This window comes from Eptesicus fuscus, chromosome 13 (assembly GCF_027574615.1).
Source record: "Eptesicus fuscus isolate TK198812 chromosome 13, DD_ASM_mEF_20220401, whole genome shotgun sequence".
Classification (NCBI taxonomy): Eukaryota; Metazoa; Chordata; class Mammalia; order Chiroptera; family Vespertilionidae; genus Eptesicus; species Eptesicus fuscus.
In genome coordinates, this window is record NC_072485.1 from 75,428,810 (window position 1) to 75,447,969 (window position 19,160).

The window sequence follows — 19,160 nt, forward strand, 5'->3', positions numbered from 1 at the left end:
AGAAGTTGGAGCATGTCACTCTTCTGTGCACCACCCCCGCCCCCTCCATCTCACTCAAAAGAAAACCTAGAGCCTTCATTAATGGCCTCTAAGTTCTACATGATCTGGACGACTGGGGCCTCTTTTACACTATTTCCTTCTATTGCTTAGTCTATCTACTCTGATAAACAGATTTTCTTGCTGTTCCTTGGATATGTTAGAAACACACTTACCTCAGGACCTTTGCACTTGCTGGTCCCTTTAATAAAGACTCATTTCCCCAATTATCATCATGGCTCCTTCCCTTATATCCTTCAGATCTTTACTGGAATGTTTCATTCTTAACCCTGCCTAAACTTGCAATATAGCCCTACATACTCCAGCTCTCTCCTCTTCCTTGCTCTTCATTTCTTGACCACACATCAGACCTGCTCTGTTTTGTCCATTAGTGCTTCGTTTCTGGTCCGTTTCCATTTGACAGAACATAAACGTCATGAGAGCAGTGTGTTTTGTCTCTCATTCTCTGCCACAACTCAGTGCCTAGGACAGTGCCTGGCACAGAGTGGATGTTCAATAAATGCTTATTGTATAAATAAATGCGGGAACTAGGTTTTGTTGCTATAGACTACGTGCATTTCCTCTAAGCCCAGCTGTGGATGGCTTGTGGAAGCACGGAACACACAGTTACAAGATGGTCTACGTGGTTTTTATTAGTGCTTTCTGGGACCCAGCAAACAAACAAACAAATAAAAACAACAAACGTATTTTGAAAAATATAATTCTTTCATAGAAGAGGAATACTCCATTTGAATTTAACATAGTTTAAAGGGCGAAATTTCTGATCTTTAAAAAATAGTTGCAATAGGGTCATTTCCTACAAATTGTCTACCCAGAAATCAGATGGAAAGAAAAGCAAGATTTGTGCAGATAGCTATGAAAAGATTAATCCCAATTTAGCTAAGTTTGTGACAGTTTATACATTTCAGTGGTTCATAAGGCACAGCTTCCATGGGTTTTTATTAAATGCTGTATCTCTTATTGCAGAAATGGGATCCTGAGAACCAACACGGAGGCTAATTCAGCTCTGATATTGTGACTGCCAGGTTGTTCTTCCTTTCAGACAGTACGTGTTCATCATCCATTAGGTTCATATGGAGTGTCTATTCCACCCCATACAATTAGATAAACTCTTCATGTACTTGGTTTCCTGCAGTGCATATAGTAGGCACTCAACAAATGTGTGTGTTTTTTTAACTAGAGAAGAATAATATAATTGCTTTCCCTCTTACTATTTTTCCTATCTTTTATACATTTGGAAAACATCACGCTTGCAAAACTAAAATCTAACATGCATGACTCACCTTATCAAAAGATCCCTCCATATTTTTCAAAGAGAAAAAAATATATATAAACCAATCCCCAAATACTAAAACTTAGAACTGCTTTACACTTAAATAGCAATGTACATCATATAAACACATTCATAATCTTCATCAGTTAAAACAGGTCAAAGGCACATTCCTGGTTTCTTATACCAGACAAATCTCACAGTTCCTAATAAAGCAACAGAAGTCTCATCCAACACGTGATTTTCGGGAGCAAACGGCCTGTTTTGGTTTCATTTCAGTGAAGGTTGGAAGGCAAAGTAAGGAGTCTCACAATAAAATGTTCATCTAATAGGTCATATGTCCTTGAAGTTATGGCCGTTGTGCTCTTATTCCAGTGAAGAAATGATTCACATCCCAATTCTGGGTCTGGCCTCCCAATCCAAGGAGTCTTCCAGAAGACATTCATTTATTAACTCAACAAATATGTATTGAGCACCTATCTCATGCTAAATATAGGGGGGAGGGGATATTGATAAGATGTAGTCCCTGCCCACAAAGAGCTTACAGGCTAGAAAGGCAAACACTTTGAGAAAGGACTAGCTTGTCTAAAGGAAAACTCATAACCTGGGTCTGCTTGGCTCAGAAGGCAAGCTCAAGAAGCTGTAGGTATGGCCCTGGGAACCAGGGCCGTACTCAAGTTTCATCAAGTCAAATAACTAGGCACCATGGATAACCTGAGTCTGGTAAAGTCTTAGCAATACATTTCCTGCCTCGGGTTCCCATGAAAACTACATATAAGAGCCTAAGTCTTTAGCTTAAGGAAGGTTCAAGGAGACCATGTGCAGTGACCATGTGAGTACCCAGCACAGACAAGCTTCTCAAGGGAGAAGCTGTGTGTCCCCCCAAAAGAAGGGGTTGCTTCACCTGATGCTGGCTTATCTCTGGGATTTTACTCTCCCTTTCAACACTGTGGTGGGAAGTATTCTGTTCACACCCCAAGTTGGCATGGCTTGATTACCTTGAGTTCTCCAAGTCACGAACAGCACAGAGAAAATGCAGCAAACTCAAGCCAAGACAATACAGAGATAATCTGAGAACTTAATACTCCAGCCTATTTAAGTAGGAACTGGGTGCCAGGAAACCGTCACTCTCAAGAAATAACACCATCTGCTAATTATCTGCACAACTGTTCCAGTCAGTACTCCCCAGCCTTGCTTACTACCTAGCAAAGATAGCTCTTCAACGGAGAAGGTGCAGAAAGAGCCAATTTGGAGGAATGAAAGAAACTCACAGGGGCAAACTAGTAGAAAAATCTAGCCACCTTAAGTGACAAATAAGCCAAGCCAAGGAAGGAATAGCAGAAAGAGAATTAGCAGGTGCCCCTAATCTCTTCACACAATTTGGACACACACAGACACTCAAACAGTCACGTGTTGACACCAATTCAAATATCTGGATGTTTAATTCATTCTGTGTGAAGTATAGTCAAATGCTGGGGAGGCCTCATAGCTCTTAGCCTGGCTTGGAAAACAAGGTGTGCCTTTTACAGGAATGTGTCGGAGCTGGGCTGCTCAATGTTATTTCTCTCGGTTCCCTCAGTAACTACTACTTAACAACACTAAGTCACACCTTTGTGGAGGTGACCAAGCCAGGCAGAAACAAAAATGGACTTGGTTATACCTTCAGAAGGTCATTCGTCTCACTACCCTGGTGTGCCAAGGTCACCATTCATAATGGTTGTCATTATAAGGAAGACAAATTGTGAATTCTTCTTATAGCCTTCTAGATACATTACAAACACTTTGCAATCTTTGACTAAGAATTGCTCACCTCTGCTGGCTAAGACACGGTGGCAGGCGATCCATTAGTTGATGAAGAGCACTCTCTCTTATTGGTCCATGTCTTCAGCCCCATAGTATTGCTCAAGAGAGGCAGGAGGGAGGAGAAAGCCAAGGACATGGGGAGCCAAAAAGAAAAGTTGCAAAAGGGTGGATGCTCAAATCCATTTGCAAAGTGTCTACAGGCTCACAGTCCTCCCAGATTACAAGACCCAGTGATAAGTCTCCAGGTACCCCCAAACAGCCCCACCATTGACATCTCCAGCTCCTTACTGACCATAGCACCTAAGCTTTTTTCTGCTTTTCTCTTTCATCCTTTTGTTTCTATGTCTTTTTTTTTTTTTTAACTTTCCTCTGGTTGTAAATCTGCACAATACACCATTCACTTTGGGATGATTTCATATGAGACAAGAAAAAGATGATCCCAAAGAGGAAAGACTATAAGAATTAATATCTGCAAAGCAGTTTTCCCCTGGAACACACACACTCTCTCTATTTCTCTCTCTCTCTCTCTCTCTCTCTCTCTCTCTCTCTCTCTCTCTCTCTCTCATACACACACACACATTTTCTCTCAGCATTTCTTTCTACAATATAATTTTAAGTCTGCTTTGTGATTCCAGAGAAAATGTCTTCTTTTTGTTCTTGTTATATTACCATGTTCAATTTATCTGACTTTGGCTCTCATCTGGGGTTCTGAAAAGTAGTCCCTCTAGTTACTTACGGTAAGCCCATGTTCCTTAATATTTTAAAAATTAAAAAGAAGCTGGACTTTGAATCTTGCTTCTGCTTCTTCTTAGGGACTAAAAGATCTTACATATCTTACTCTTCTGAGAATAAGTCACCATCGTCATCTTGACTGGCTAAATCAGTGGTTCTTAATCAAGTACAATTTTGCTGGCCGCCCCCCTCCACCCACCACCGCCCTGGGGGACATTTGAAAATGTCTGAAGACGTTTTTGGTTGTCAAAACTTCGGAGACAGAAGTGCTACTGGCCTCTAGAGGGTAGAGGTCATGGACACTGCCACACAACCTACAATGCACAGGACAGCCAGAGAATGCACAACAAAGAATTATTCAGCCAAAAATGTCAACTGTGTTCATTGAGAAACCATGGACTATGGGAATACAGGAGCAAACTCATTGCCACCTCCTTTTTCCCATTTAGTTTTTCAGCAATTGGGATAAAAATAACCAAGACTGGGCCCTTTCTTAAGTAACTAGAAGTGAGCAGAGGTGATAATTAAAGTTTTTTTCCACCACATCCAAGGGGAAGGGAGGAAGATAGCCTTGGCATCAGAATCATTTCTGAGTGAGAAAAAAGCCCCACCCTTATTCTTCTGGCTGATTTACAGATTGAAAGTCACGTGCTTATGCAGGGATTATAGTCCACCTGGATTCTTGGAAGTCCTCATTCTCCACTCAGTGGCTCCTAAGGGTCAGGTGAAACTTCCCAGCAGCCTCCGGTTCATGCCGTCAATAGGAGACCCTGGATGGAGTTCATCCTTGCGACCATGCCACCTCTCTTAATGAGGCCATGTAGTTGCTTAGGTGCGAAGGACACACGCCACCTTTTCCTAAATCACTTGCATATAAACATATTTAATGCCCTCCAATTTTTCCCCCTTCTCTCGGCAAGAAGCATGAAGGCCACAGACCCATTCTTCTTGCAAGTGGAAATGAACTTCACAATAAAGGCAAACACCAGTCACAACCACATACAGCGTCATAATTCACAGAAAACTGTGTTCGTTGGCTCCCCATACAGGATGTACTTCAAAGTAACAAAATGAGTTTATCAACTGTAGTGTTCCTTCTTCCCGTTAGAAGTCGAATTCTTTTTTTTCTCCCTCTCTCCCTCATGGTACATAAATAGCAGAGAAAAGTCGTCTTGGACATATTTACATCCAGGAGTTCCCAGCTTGCTAGGATATGGGGTCTGTTTTGGGTTGTGTTCCAAGGGTCAGTTTTCATTTTCTCTCCATCCACGTGCGTTCTTCCCAAATTTATACACCAGTCTCCGTCCGTCCACCCGCTCCAGGATTTCTCTTTTGTAGTAATATCTGTAACAGAGGACATTGGTAAGGTGGCTGCTCAGACTGAGCCTGCGGGGGACTACCTGGTCGTGCGGCCGTCTGGTCTCGGAGACCAGCAACTCCTCACCTCATGGCCCGGCTGAGCTTCTCATAGGTCATGCTGCTGTTGTTCTTCTTTTTGCCCCACAGCTGAGCCACTGCCTCCGACTTCAAGAACCTGAAGATGCCCTCTGACCTATCTTCCCACTTGATTAACCCTGGATTCTTGTCTGGATTGAGGAGGATGTCCCGGATGAATTCCCATAAGTGAGTCCCTCGTGGGTCTGAGAAGCAGAAAGGGGAGTTTAGTGATGGCCGAAGTCACAGCGAATCAGGCGCCAAGCAAGCATAGAGTTGGAACATCTTCCATCCGACGGGAGATCCTCAATTCTCCCCCTACCCACCCGCAAAGCCAGATCACAGAATTACCAAATATTATATGTAATATTGTACATATTAAAAAGATGTTTGACAATGAACTGGCACAGTTTGTTTGTTTTGTTTTGAGTTTGCAAAACAGGAAACTGAGACACAGAATTTAAGTGACTTGATCATCACGGTTACATAGTTAACTAGTGGCAAAATCAAGAGGAAAGAATAGGTGTTAGGTGTCCTATTTTTAGAGTATCTTCTAAGTATTGTTGACAACTGTTCTGGGGTTCATTTCAACTTGTTACTTCCCCAGAAGGCAACTTTCAACCACTTTTATTTGGCAAGTATTTCACCAATTAAATCACTCCCACCCAGCAACTGTGCACACGGATTGGGTTCTAGTATTGTGACTCCTAGAATAGATGGGGGTGAGGTCTCCCTGGGGTTGAGGGGGTCAATTTGAAAATGAAGGGGTAACTGTAATAAGAATAGCAAATTCAATTATATCCCCCCGTAGACTTGTGACACATAAACCCACCCACACCCACCAGTTTGAGTGGGCTGTGTACATACTGCTCTGTGGGATGACCTGGAGTAGCAGATAAGGAAGATGGCCAGTTCCCTACAATTTCTAGATTATACCATCTTCATTTATTTCTGCACAACTCTCCCCCTCCCCGCGCCCCCCCCCCCCCCCACACACACCTTATCTCTGATATTTCATACACTTTCATAAGGTTTTATTATTGGGAGAAATACAACTCCCAAGGAGCACGGTTGAATCTTAAGAATAAAATCATTTCTTGGAACAAGTCCACAAAGGTAGGAAGCCAATATTCAGCAAAAGCAAATAATACTGCATCTCAGCTGTTTCTCCCCATCTTTCTCCTCCTCCCACCCTTTCTTCTGGAAGAAAGGGAACCCCATGCCTACAGGAAATCTCAGTTTTTGTAGAACAAAGAACAGAATGAGGGCATATATTCATTGGGGCTCCACTTCAGGGGGTTACTCTGCCAGTAAGTGTTGCCTCTATTTTCTCACCCTCCCCAGTCTGAGGTGAAGGTGAGATGCAGTATTATATATGCAGTATTATTGGAGGCAGCAGGCAGAGGCAATATTTGTCTAAAAACTAGTGGCCTCCAATTACCCCCAAGTTGAAGGACGGGCTAAGTGTCATCTGAAAGCCAGCCGACTTACTGTGCTTTTTGGTGTGGGACTTGACAGGGTGGTCTTGCTCCTTCTTTACATCAGGTGACTCTGCTAAAGAGAGAAACGAGAGCGGTTTAATTTACCTCTTCAATTGTCAGTTTCATTTCTTCATCTACCCATGTAACCAATATTTATTGAGCACCTATTACATGCCTGGCACATTTCCAATACACAACAGAGAGGATAAGTGCTATGGAGAAAAATATTGCAGGGTAAGAACTGAGGATAGAAGTATGGAGATGAGACTAATTGGCAACTGAATATAAGGTTCTGGTTACAGAAGAGACCAGAAGGGTGTGAGGGAGAGACAGCCATGCAGAGAGCTTGTGCAAGAGTCTTCCAAGAATGAGAATAGTAAGTGCAAAGGCCCTGAGGTCAGTGTGAGTTCGTTATGTCCACAGAGCAGCAGGAAGCCAGTGTGCCAGTGAGCAAGGGGCAGAGGGTAGGAGGTTGAAACCATTAAGGCTTTGTGGGATTTTAGCCTTTATTCTGAGAGATATGGAGAGCCACTGAAGGATTTAGGTCATTGAAAGGGTTTTTGTTTTTCATGATACAAAAATGTAAACATTTATAACAAAGAAAGATGGCTTTTAATCCAAAGGAGTGCCTTTTTTTGGCATGCAAGTTTACATTTTAATCAGCCTGACAAAGAGGCCATTGACTGGCCTGAGCTCAGTACAGAGGGCCACCCGGGCTATGGAAACACAGATTAGTTTAACAAATGACTCATTATGGTAACCCATATGACTATCACCAGCGAGGAGATGACAGAGGCGGAATAAAACTTCTTGAAAAGAAAAATAAATGATCTAGCTGTGTGTGTGTGTGTGTGTGTGTGTGTGTGTGTGTGTGTGTGAGTGAGCGGGTACTTCGGATGTCCAAGGCAGATCTTAACACACACACAAAAATCACACAATCAAAAATCCACCCATTTGAATACAGAGTACTCCCTAAATGCAAGCCAGTTTTGTTAAGAAACTGGGCCAGCAAAATGCATCGCTTCTGTGTGTGTTACATTGGGACTTCCTAACCTAGGCCTCACTAACCTAGGTGTGGCCTTCAAGGGCATTTCAGACTGGCTGAAAACATATGCAAAGGGAGAGGGTCTGAAGCATTCATTCAATTGTCAAGAGTGGTCCCATTATTCAAAAAAAGTTTGAATAACCACTCGCTCCTATTTTAAGTAGTTAAGAAGAACAGCTGCTGTTATTGAGCACTTACTATGTACGAGGCACGGAGCTAGGCATGTTACACGACTCACTTTATTTCATTCACACAATAACCCTATGAGGTAGGTACTGTTAAGACCCAACGTTTACAGCGTTGGAGGAGCTGAGACACAGAGAGGTCAAAGGACTTGTCTAAGGGGAGCCTGAGAGGGGAGCCAAGATGCTAACCCGGTCGGTTTGAACCCAGAGCCTTTACTATAACCACTAGTCTCTGCCATTTCTTAAGCTGCTGGCACATAACAGATTTGACGAAAGTCTCCCCTGCCGAGAATCAGGGCCAGTTCTCTGATTATGCTCTACTTAGCGGGGGAAACGTAATTCCAAGTTGAAGATTCCGTATTTCCCAGTGCGCACGGACACGCTCGCCTCTCTGATCACCCAGCCTGCCCGTTCTCGGGGCTCCCAGCAGTTTCCCTGAGAGCAATGGCAAGTTGGGTTGGGGGAGGGGGAATTAATAAGATCTGGTTAGATAAGGAACCTCTTGTTCTGGTTAAGAATTCCTCCCCTGGCTTTGTCAGCCAGAGACCCGCACCTGCTTTGGGTTTCTCTGAAATCCAGAAGGACAAATTCACAGGAAATGCAAGGAGACTTCACTCTCCCTCCCTGCAGGTTTCAGGGTGAGGTTGCAACATCCCATCAGGATGTGACAATATTGCAACAGGTCTGGCGCTCACCCCGGTTTCCAAGTGATACATCACCCTGACAGGGCCACGTTGTTCTTCAGACAAAGAGTGGCATTTACCCAGCAGGCCACAAGCAAAGCTCGTCTTCAAATGGCAGGGCCTTTATTTCAAAGCCAGGGTTGAATTCAGAAAAAAAAAAACACAACAACACACAAAACCAATGTCTCCCAGTTTATTGGCCCCAATCGTTGCGTATGGGTTCCACGCTGGTGTTGAATCAATTACTTCGGGGTTAAGGTGACGTGGTGAATAAGATGGAAATCTTAAACCCTTCTCCCCAGAAAACTGCACATATTGTACACTTGTGAAAATCTATAAACCATCTCAGGGGCTTGTAAAGTGAGTTTTAAAAACCAGATTTAAAAACCCCAGACCAGAGAGACCGTGAGGGAATTTTCTCTCTGAGAGGTCAGCCAGTTTGGGAAAGACCAAATAAAAATGATTCCCCAAATACAAATGTTTCCATCTTCATACGGAGGATGATGCAGCCCAGAGCTAAAGGAAACCCTGATTCCTCCAGCCTCCTTGTCCCGCGTGTGAGGGCAAGCTGTGGAACCCCTGAGCTGCCTTCACACTCAAATCTTTTGATCTGAAACCTCCCTTTAATATGATGGCCTCTCCCCCTCCATATTGCCCTCACCCCCCCAATAAAAGTCAAAACCTTTGAAGGCAGCCATGTGGTTAGGTGATTCATGCTTATGAAAGGAGGACTCGCTCCGGGGAAGTGGTCCAGCTTGGCTTTCTCTCGCCGGGCGCCCAGGCCTCTCAGGCCAAGGTCCGGCCAGGCCAGGGGCAGCACGAAGGCCCGGGTGTCTGATGCGAGAGCCAGCTGGTGACTTCAGCTAAGCTGCTTCGCAAGAAGCGAAGATTAGAAGCATTTGCATATGATTCAGCTGTGAGCCATTTCTTTACGGGATATACAAATTTCAGTGTTAGAATAGACCGTGCCACCCTAGCTTTGGGCTCAGCCAGTCGGTGAATAAACACATCAGGCCCGAGCTGGCGTGATCGGCTCGAGGACTATCGGGCAGATCAGGAACACTGGCGGCAGCCATTTTATGAAACGGGCAGATGGCAGGGAAATCAAAACAAAGCCCGCTGCCCCGCCCGCCTTTATCACCGAGGGCATCAGTTTACCGGGCCTCGCCCTTCGCTCCGCCGGTAACTTGCATTAAAGCATAGAAAGGTACTTAACTGCATTCAGTCTAATGGGAGCATGAAAGGTGAAGACTCAGACAAACGACAAAGGTCTTTTTTTTTTTTTTTCTTTTTTTGCTGGGGGAGGGGCTCTGGGCCCATCCAAGAGACTCTAAACTATACTGAAAGGAACTGATCATCAAATGTCCTACTGGAGGGCTGTTATGCCAAAGAATCTGGCAACCCCTGCCACTCAGTGGGTTCTTTAGAGAATAATTCTGGTGGAAGACCTGAATTGATTATCTCCTTTTCCAGCCTGTGTTACACTCTCCCCTCGTGCGGTAGGAATGAGGGGCAGGGGGATCAAGGATCCGGGGAGATCACGGGGAGCAGATTTGTGAAGCCCGTTTAAAGAAGGCCTTTTCAAAAATAGGAGACTGTGAGTTTTCTGCCACTGTCACTCTGAAAGCAGGAACTGGCCTCTGAGGCCCCACAGACTCCGAGGTTCAGAAGTCAGGACACGGAAGAGAGGCCTGGCGGGGAGGGCAGCAGGGCGGTGATTATGGCTTTTAGGTTTCCTAGGCGCCTCAAGACCCAGCAACCCCCGAGGCTCAGGAAGTGGTTGGTTCCACCTTGCTTCTAGTTGGAATCTTTTGCCATAAGCCAAAGACCCAACCGGAAGGACGTGGGAGGCGACACCTTAGGAAGTGTGAGAGGAAGTCAGAGGGGGAGCAGGCGGGTGGTTTCCTCGGCCCTGAAACCTTGCTCTGGACGGGGTGGCCGCAGTTGCTACAGAAATGTTACCTCCATTGGCTCAGTTCCCCCAGAAGGGCAAACCCAGGGTTGGATCTGTTTCTTAATTTCCACAGATAGGTAGAGTGACACATAGGATGGGTCGCTGGGGGGAGGGGAGAGTAGAGAAATGAATTGGCCACGGTTCTTAACCTCAATTCCAGAAGCATTTACACTGGCTCCCAGCCCTGTCTCATTCAAGGGGCTTGACCCGTACAAAACCTCAAACCAAAAGCTTTCATTATTTCAGTTCTCAAAAAAAAAAAAAAAAAAAAAAGAGGGAGGAGGGTTGTTTGATTCTGTGCTTTCTTCCCCAAACACTCATTTAAATCCAAGGTCTGAAGTTGTCCCAAATTCAATTCCAAGAAAAGAGTGATTCACTTGTGACAAGTCTAAGCTCCATTTCACAGACCCAGACAGATCCACAAGTGCGCACCCAGACTGAGGGTCAACATGAAACCCTCTATTCATCTCCCTAATGCACGCATTCCTACCCTGGTACATGCCAAGGTAGCTATTTGTAAATGGAGGGGGGAGTATAATCTGAAAGCCCCTCTTCCAGACTTTGAGCAGACCAACCCTCTCATTCAGTGTAACCTTGATTGCATCATGGATAGCCAACAGGTGCATCTAATCTTAACCAAATACAACGAATGTGAACAGAATTCAAAAAGTGGCTGGAGAGTCCTGATGAGCCAGGCTTCAAGAACTGACAAAATAGTGTGATTTCTGGGGTTCTGGAAATTTCCAATTGCTACCCCTCTACCCAAAGACCATTGCCACAGGTTCACGGACCTCCGTTAGACATTCTTTCTCTAAAGCCAAATAGTTTGTCCAAAATCAAATATAGCCTTCTTCCCCCATAAGCATACTCAAGTATGAATAATTTTATCAGCTAGTTTCCCAAGAGCCAGTTTCTGTTGAAAAGAGAGTTTTTGTCACACAAGAAGAGTGACGTGGTTTCACAGGAGACAAACGCTTTTCCTAGAGGCACCCGTGTCTGGGCATATTCAATGGACAAACATTGGCTCAAAAGCAGATCTTTTATGAATAGTAACTCTGTCCCTTTCCTCGCCTTTTAATGAGAAAGACTCTAGCAACGTGGAAACATAGGATGTTGGTAATTCTCATTAACGCTCAGTAAGCGACTGCATGAGGCACACAGCCTCGGATGTCAGGACAACTTACCTACAGGAAGGTGACTGGTGGTTGTCATGGAGATCTGGGCTCGGCAGAATGTTTTGCTGTCCAACAAATCTGTAGCCATGAAAAGATAAAGGACATTGAGAGCCCCCTCTGACAACAGAACTTTTTGGCTATTAGGATAGCAAAATCAGAATGTAAAAGGGCATTCAGTGCTGGGGTGTTAGTTACCTACTGTGCTACCATAGTTGGTGTCATATAAATAGTTTTCTTCTTTCCAGGTGTTCATGATGGAAGGGTCTACAAAGGACAGAAAATGGAAATGGTCAGCAATCATCATCCCTGGGGAAGAGCTTCCCTTTTCTAACTCAGGGCTCATTAGGGAGGCAGAGGAGCTAGGGGGTAGCCTCCAGAGAGTAGGGAGACAATGCTACTTCAGCCACCTGTTACTTTATAATAATGTAACTTCCTGTTTCTTCCAGTGTCCTGGGGAAATGGACTTCGCTATAGCTCTATCCGTGTGTTCTGCACCTGTTGCATTGTGGGGGAAGTTGCAACAGTGAAATTCTGACCTAGACCAATGCTTGGGTTTCCTGGGAATTTTCTCAGACTGAACACGGCAGGGGGTGGGTTCAGGAGCCTGGCCTTGTCTTGCATTCTACTACACAGGGACCAGAATATTTTTACACTAGGAAAAGACATTGTTAGAGACAAATACGTTCATGATTAATGAACAACTTTTTCCAGTAATACGTTCCTGGGGGAATTAATGATGTTTCTGTCAGAAAAAAAAGTCTAGTCAGTTTCATTATAGTGTCTTCATTGCTGCAATCCAGAGAGATCTCTCCTCAAGTTGGGCGACAGCCCCCTCCCTCTAGAATTTCTCCAATTAGCTTAAGGGACAACGTAAAATTCTCAAAACACAAATCCAACAACTTTTAAGAGTAGGGCCCCATTGCCTCATCTTGCAAAAGCATCTCTCTCTCTCTCTCTCTCTCTCTCTCTCTCTCTCTCTCTCTCAGCAAGCATGTCTCACTCTGATTGACTCTTCAGATTTCAGATTCCAAGGAAACTCCCCTCTACCTACCCCAAATGAAGCCCAACGCCTACGCAACCCCCACATCTGGGCTAGTCTCCAACAGAAGCATTTTCTTTCCTGGCTGGCCAAGAGCTGCAAGATCTGGCAAGGAGTTCTCACCTCGTCCCTGCCAGGAACTTCCTGCTTTCTTCTCTTCACAGATCAAGGCTGCCCTCGGCTCCCCTCCTGCCCAGCTTCTGAATTTCTGGGCCGGGTGGTAAGTCACTGGCCGAGTTTCATTTTGTTTTTACAACATAAAAGGTATAAAACCTGAGTCACTGGCTAAGTCCTCTTGTTTACGACACAGGGATTTAGCTGGTATTTTAACTAATAGCTACGTGTTTGGGCACTCCAAGCCCAATCTCTTGGGGTTACACCCTCTCTCCTTGTTGGGTCACCTCGTACACCTGTTGTTGTCTCTGAAAACAAACTGAACCAAAAGGTTTGGAGGTGTTGGCCCCTCTGTGAGCCTCTTCTCCCCTCCTCCCTGGGCGGACCTTCTCCTCCACCCTTTGGCTTAGCTTTTCTGAACTGGCAGCACAAGAATGTCTGGATGGTCAAGGAGGAATTATCAAGTTACTTGGGACCTCTGCATGCCATCCTGGCTACGGTGGGGCTATCTGCCCGGTCACTGTGAGGGTGGGGCACACCATCTCTCTGCTAACCCCTGTGTCTGCCTCTATGACAGGCAGACCCATAAAGCACAGGCCATCCAGGTAACCCAACCCCTGATCTGTGGGGGAAGGCAGGGCTAGGAAAAGCTAATTAACATACTTAGCAGCTATTATTTTTTTCTTTAATAATAGTAGACTAGCCCCCTTATAAAAGAGCAAATAACTGCATGGGGCCAATTTGGGCTCTGGGTGGCTCACAAATCACCCCGAGGTGCAATTCTGCCCTTAATGACTGGCACGCAACCCTCAGGCAGGCCTGTGGGCTCTCATGGCTTGCAGCCTCACCGATGAGGACCTGGGGAGCGACCCTGGAGCAGTGGCAGCTGCACAGTCTCATCATGGCCAGTGGACTTCCAGGGACTTGCATAGCTCTCCTTAGACCAAGAGGCCATAGGCCAAAGGTCAATGTGCAAGGAACTCTGATTGGTGCAAGGCCACTGGGCACAACTTCTTGAGGCAGTTATTGCCCCCTGCAAGTCTCCAGGGGTGACCGAAAGTCACCAGGTAAGAGACTGGGATGGGGGAAGGAGAACAAAAATGAATATAGATACCACGGGACTGTAGACCCCATTCAGAGTCCAGAGTAATCTTTCATCTAAAAGTGCACATAAAGCAGAAGTTGGGTTCCATAGCTGCCTTTGACATTCCTACGGAACCTCTGAGAGCCATAGAAACCACAGTAAGTACAACAGCAAGTCTGCATCTTCGTCCTTTTTGTGTAACACTCCTACCAAGGGAGGCGGGGGGAGAGGGAGAGACATAAACCCTTCCTCTTCTCTCCCCTTAGCTTCTCCCAACTTGGTCAAGTCCCCTGACTCTGTGGTGAGAAGGAGGCCCATGTAGACTCTGCAATTTTTCCAGCTCCTGGAGCGGAGCCTGGATGATGCCCTGACCAGTAGTGGGACGCAGAGAAGTGTGGGCAGAATTGGTCTCACCATCAGTCTAGAAATCAGAAAGAGTTGGCAGTCACTGGTCCCAAGCCCAGGGGATGAGGCTCACCGAGGGTGGCCCGTTGGAGACAGCCAGGGAAGAGGCGTCCCTGGGTTTCCTGCCAAAATACTGGCTCCTTCCTGCTCCCACACTCCCTCGCGCTCACTCCCCATTGTCCCCGCCAGGGATTTGCCTACCAAGTTGGCTCTCTCTGCTACTACTCACCCGTTTGTTCAGTCTTGACAATGACATTGTGCGTGGACTGGAACAGGTCACTGCTGCACTGGCCTGTGAAGGGCAAATTGGGAAAGTCAGAGCAGGCCCACATGAGCCAAAACTTAAACAAGGACGGAGCTGACTTCTTGGAAGAGCTTCTGCCAATCCCACTGCCTGATCGCCTGATCACCTCTGTTTGCTTATGGGAGGGGGCTTCCCTCTCTGGATCTACAAACTCAAGCCTGAACTTCCTGGCACAGAAGAGTCAGTAGCTCGGGCACCCACATCGGATGGAATTGTTTGGCCTTGTATAGGGAAGGCATCCAGTCTGGTGGAAATAGAACTTCAGAAGTCAGAAGACCAGTGTTCCACTAATAACTGCAAGGCACTTCGCCTTCCTGGGTCTTGGTTTCCTCATCTGTAAGTTTAGGGGATTAAACTAGATAAAGTCATTACTAAATGGTATCTAAGGTGCTTTCCCATACTAAGATATGACACGACATGAAAACGCAAATACAAGGAAAACCAGTTTAATTTAACTGGCTTTATTCTTCTCTGATGGTAAAGGTAACCAAATCTATTCTTATTAGATCCAAACTATGAGATATGTCTGGGTAAATGCAGTGATTCTTCCCTTCTTTATGCCTTGCAACTCCTCTCTGGATGTGTCATTAATAAAAAAGCATGTATATACAGATGAATAAAGGGCATATGATTTTCCTCCCTAGCCAGATTATAAATATCTCAGGAGCAGGGGTCATGATTTAACCTCTCTGACCTTCAGTTGTCCCATCTGTAAAATGGGTACAATATTTATTTTTCTCAGAAAGTCATTAAATGAATCAACTCACGTAGCGTGCCTAGGATACATAAACACTTAATAAATGCAAGTTAATGGAATGTCTACCAAAAGGCAAACAACAATCAAAGGTGAGAAATCTGGTCATTAGCCACTTCCAGAGCATCAGCAGCACCCAATGGGACCAAACAAGTCATGGAAGGTCAGAGATGGAAGGTCAAAGACAGCCACATCACCTCCCAGGACTCCCCGCCTTGGGCTTCAATCAGGGCAAAGCTTTAAAGGACTGGATTTAATTGGAGGTGGGGAGGTAAATATTTTTAATTCCTCAAGTGTAAGTCTGCTCTTTCTGAAGATTCTTGGGGGTTATTTATAGAGCCTTGTTTGGTTTGGTTCTAGTAAAAGAAAAATGTGCAACCATGTCTGTGAGGTGGCGGGGAGGGGAGAAGGAAGTGCCCAGGAGCTGAATGAGGTCATCCAAAATGGCCAACACCAAAGCCAGCTCTGTGCCCAGACTGGGACCTGCTCAGCGTTGATGGCAGCTGTCAGGGACCGAATATGGCACATAGCCCTGGATCTCATGCTTTCCAAAGCCCCAGCTACCTGCCTACATACAGGTTCTGCTAAGACAGACTTGATCATTCTGATATGAACAGGCCAGCTCACTCTGGTTATACATCACTGCTTTCCAAAATAGCTGTTGTTCTCAGAGGAGCTCGTGTTTTGTTTTGTTTTGTTTTTTTTTATAGCCATTATCAGGGCAACTTTATGCCAGTGTCAAAGACATTCTGCAAGACAAGTCGTCTGCATGTGTGTATAAGCTATCACGGAGCACAGTGTTTAAATGGTGGCTGGCAGGATGCTAGGTGAGACCTTGAAAGAGAGACATTTGGCCTGGCCTGAGTGGCTCAGTGGTTGAGCATCAACTTGTGAACCAGGAGGCCACAGTTTGATTCCCAGTCAGGGCACATGCCCAGGTTGCAGGCTCAAACCCCAGTTCAGGGCGGGCAGGAGGCAGCAGATCAATGTCTCTCATCATTGATGTTTCTATCTCTCTCTCCCTCTCCCTTCCTCTCTGAAATATATATATATATATATGTATATATATATATATATATATTAGAGGCCTGGTACACGAAATTTGTGCACAGGGGGCAGAGTCGTTTAGTCTGGCCTGTACCCTCTCACAATCCGGGACCCCTCAGCCTAAACCAGCAGTCAGACATCCCTCTCACAATCTGGGACCGCTGGATCCTGCTCGCTTGCCTGCTTTCCTGCCTGATCACCCCTAACTGCTCTCCTGCCTGCCTGATTGCCCCTAACCCCTCTGCCTACCTGCTTGATCACCCCTAACTGCTTGCCTACCTGCCTGATCACCCCTAACTGCCTCTGCCTCAGCCCCCACCATGGCAGCTTCGTCCTGAAGGACATCCGGCTGTCCGGTCTAATTAGCATATTATTATTATAGCTTTTATTATTATAGATATTTTAAGAAAGACATTTGGCTCTAAGGGCAGCACCAACTCCAGAAATCACTGCAGAAACTTCCTACATGTGTCCAGACCATTAGCTCTAACTCCCTTTTTTGTTGTTGTTACTTAACAGAACTTTTAAGAATCTGCTGAAATATTCTAAGCTTCTCCCCTTACCTCCCAAAACACAAACAGATCTAATTTTGCCTATTTTCTTACCATTTTAGGTTCCATCTTAAGAACCTAGGTCTGGAAGTTTCAAAAAAAAAAAAAAAAGCCATGATGATCTTAGCTAGCAAGTAATTGGGAATTAAACTATCAAACCCTGTTTGCAAGGCAAAGAAGAAAAGGTTTTCTGAGAGGGGCGAGTATTCTGTGAATACCCTGCTAGCACATCTCCTGGATCATCAGCCATAAGGAGAGAGTTAAATTACCCTGGGCTTGTATGGGACTCGACCTACTCGCAGCCTAGGCTTTGTGCTTGTTCTCTCGCCTCCCTTCTACTTCTCTGTCTTGGAAACAGTAATTTGGAGGTGAGACCATCCTTGGATGCCCCTGACTAGGATCCCTGCTGGCTGCAGGGACTTTGCTCTTCTCAGCTGGCTCCTAGCGAGATGGAAAGAGAGATAATCACCGTTCCACTTGAGATGCTGCAAGTTGGTATAAAGGAGCTGCCCCGCCGTCCCCGCCGCCCGGATGAACTCCTGCAAACTCATGTTGCACAGGTGCTCGCCGTTGATGTCGAACTCCTGGAAAGGGATGCAGCTGGCGTCCAGCTGGTTGGTGTCCAGCAGGTGCTGGAGCCATTCCCACACCTGGTACTTGGTCCAATACTGCGGATGGATTTCATGCCACTGGCCTCCAAAAAACCCGCTGGAAACTGCAAAACAGGGAGTGGTTCTGAGTGATCCGTGGTTGTTCCTGGGCATAATCCCAGACGGGGGTGGGGGGTGCATCACTGGCTGCCAGAAGTCATGCGGATCACAACCACAGTCCCTGTGCAACAGAGGGGGCTGGAGCATGAGACAAGCTCTGGAGAGGAGGCTCTTGGAAGTGTGGTTCTTTCTCTACTTGTGATGGGGGCCATTCATTTAGCCTCTGTGCATCTTGATGCCCTCTTCAGTATCAAATACTTACCCCTGGGAGCTGGATGAGGACATGAGACCTGAAATACTCTGAGATCTTGAGTTTATTCCCCACCTTCCCCCAAAGTTCCATGAAAGAGAAAGCATTGCTAGTTTCAGCAACTTATCAGCTATTGTTCACCCCTACATAGTTATCCTTCTCTCTTCTCCCCCCCATCTTCTTCTCCCATCTCCTTCCCATCTTCTTCTCTCTCTTACACACACATATACACATCCACATCTCAAATTCAGACCATTGTCAGAAAAAGTGAGGCCTGGGAGTAAGGTTCTTTTCTCTATGATGCCTTTGCTTCTCCCCAAAGTGGCCCAGGTTCCTCATCCGCTAACTGTGTTGATCCACCCCTGCCCCACACTGGTTACTATAGCTACTTCGAGGTAATTTCCTTACTCAGTTACCTTAACTTAGGTTGCTTCCCATCATCCATTTAAATTAGGCACAAAACTGCCAAACCACGCATTGAGGCTCTTCACTAGCTATTGATTCTTCAAGTGACCAATGACTTTGGCCTTTTTTCTATGTTGTTCTTTCAGGCCAGTTTCTATTCTACCAATCACTCCCTGTTAAATTCCTACACAGCTTTCAAACTCTGACCACCCCACGAGGGAAGTCATCACAGATTCCCATTTACTGTGAGGGCTGCTGTCCCGGAATCTCCAGGAGACGTGTTGGGTATTTCTCATAATGACATTTGTCATGTTCTGCTTTCCTTTAGGAGTATCTAAGTACTGTCTTATTCTCCTCTGTAAATTATATGCTCAAGGTCATGGGCCCTGTCTCATGCATCTTTGTACCTCCAATGAAAACTACCTTAGAGGCCTTGCCATCTTAGGTGCTCTCTATAGACTGCTTTAGTGGAATTTGTTGCTGAAAAGAAATAATGTGGGAACCTGAAAGAGTTGTGAGGTGCATTCACAAGATGATTAATTCAAATACCAGTGAAGAAAATTTCATTCAAGCCAATAAAATTGCTACGTTTAGTATAGGCTAACCATCTATGTATGGCTACCATCTCATGCTCTCTTAAGAGAACATCGTCAGCCCAAAGTCCTGGGGGATGGAGAA

The 19,160-nt window shown here is 45.5% G+C and overlaps 1 protein-coding gene across 3 annotated transcripts in view; it reads right to left on the reverse strand.

The window, feature by feature from the left end:
* Positions 1-4,049: 4,049 nt before the first annotated feature.
* EHF (ETS homologous factor) overlaps positions 4,050-19,160 on the reverse strand; it is a 39,507-nt gene continuing 24,396 nt past the window's right edge. For 2 of the 3 annotated variants that reach the window (XM_054724833.1, XM_008146810.3), the window contains exons 3-9: positions 17,587-17,832; positions 14,691-14,753; positions 12,015-12,083; positions 11,829-11,897; positions 6,788-6,850; positions 5,307-5,502; positions 4,050-5,206 (exon numbers count right to left, since the gene is read on the reverse strand). In XM_054724833.1, the coding sequence (XP_054580808.1) occupies positions 5,107-5,206; positions 5,307-5,502; positions 6,788-6,850; positions 11,829-11,897; positions 12,015-12,083; positions 14,691-14,753; positions 17,587-17,832 (806 nt within the window). In that variant the 3' untranslated portion in view covers positions 4,050-5,106. The remainder of the gene's footprint in view (positions 5,207-5,306; positions 5,503-6,787; positions 6,851-11,828; positions 11,898-12,014; positions 12,084-14,690; positions 14,754-17,586; positions 17,833-19,160) is intronic. The other variant, XM_054724834.1, reaches the window with a different exon arrangement.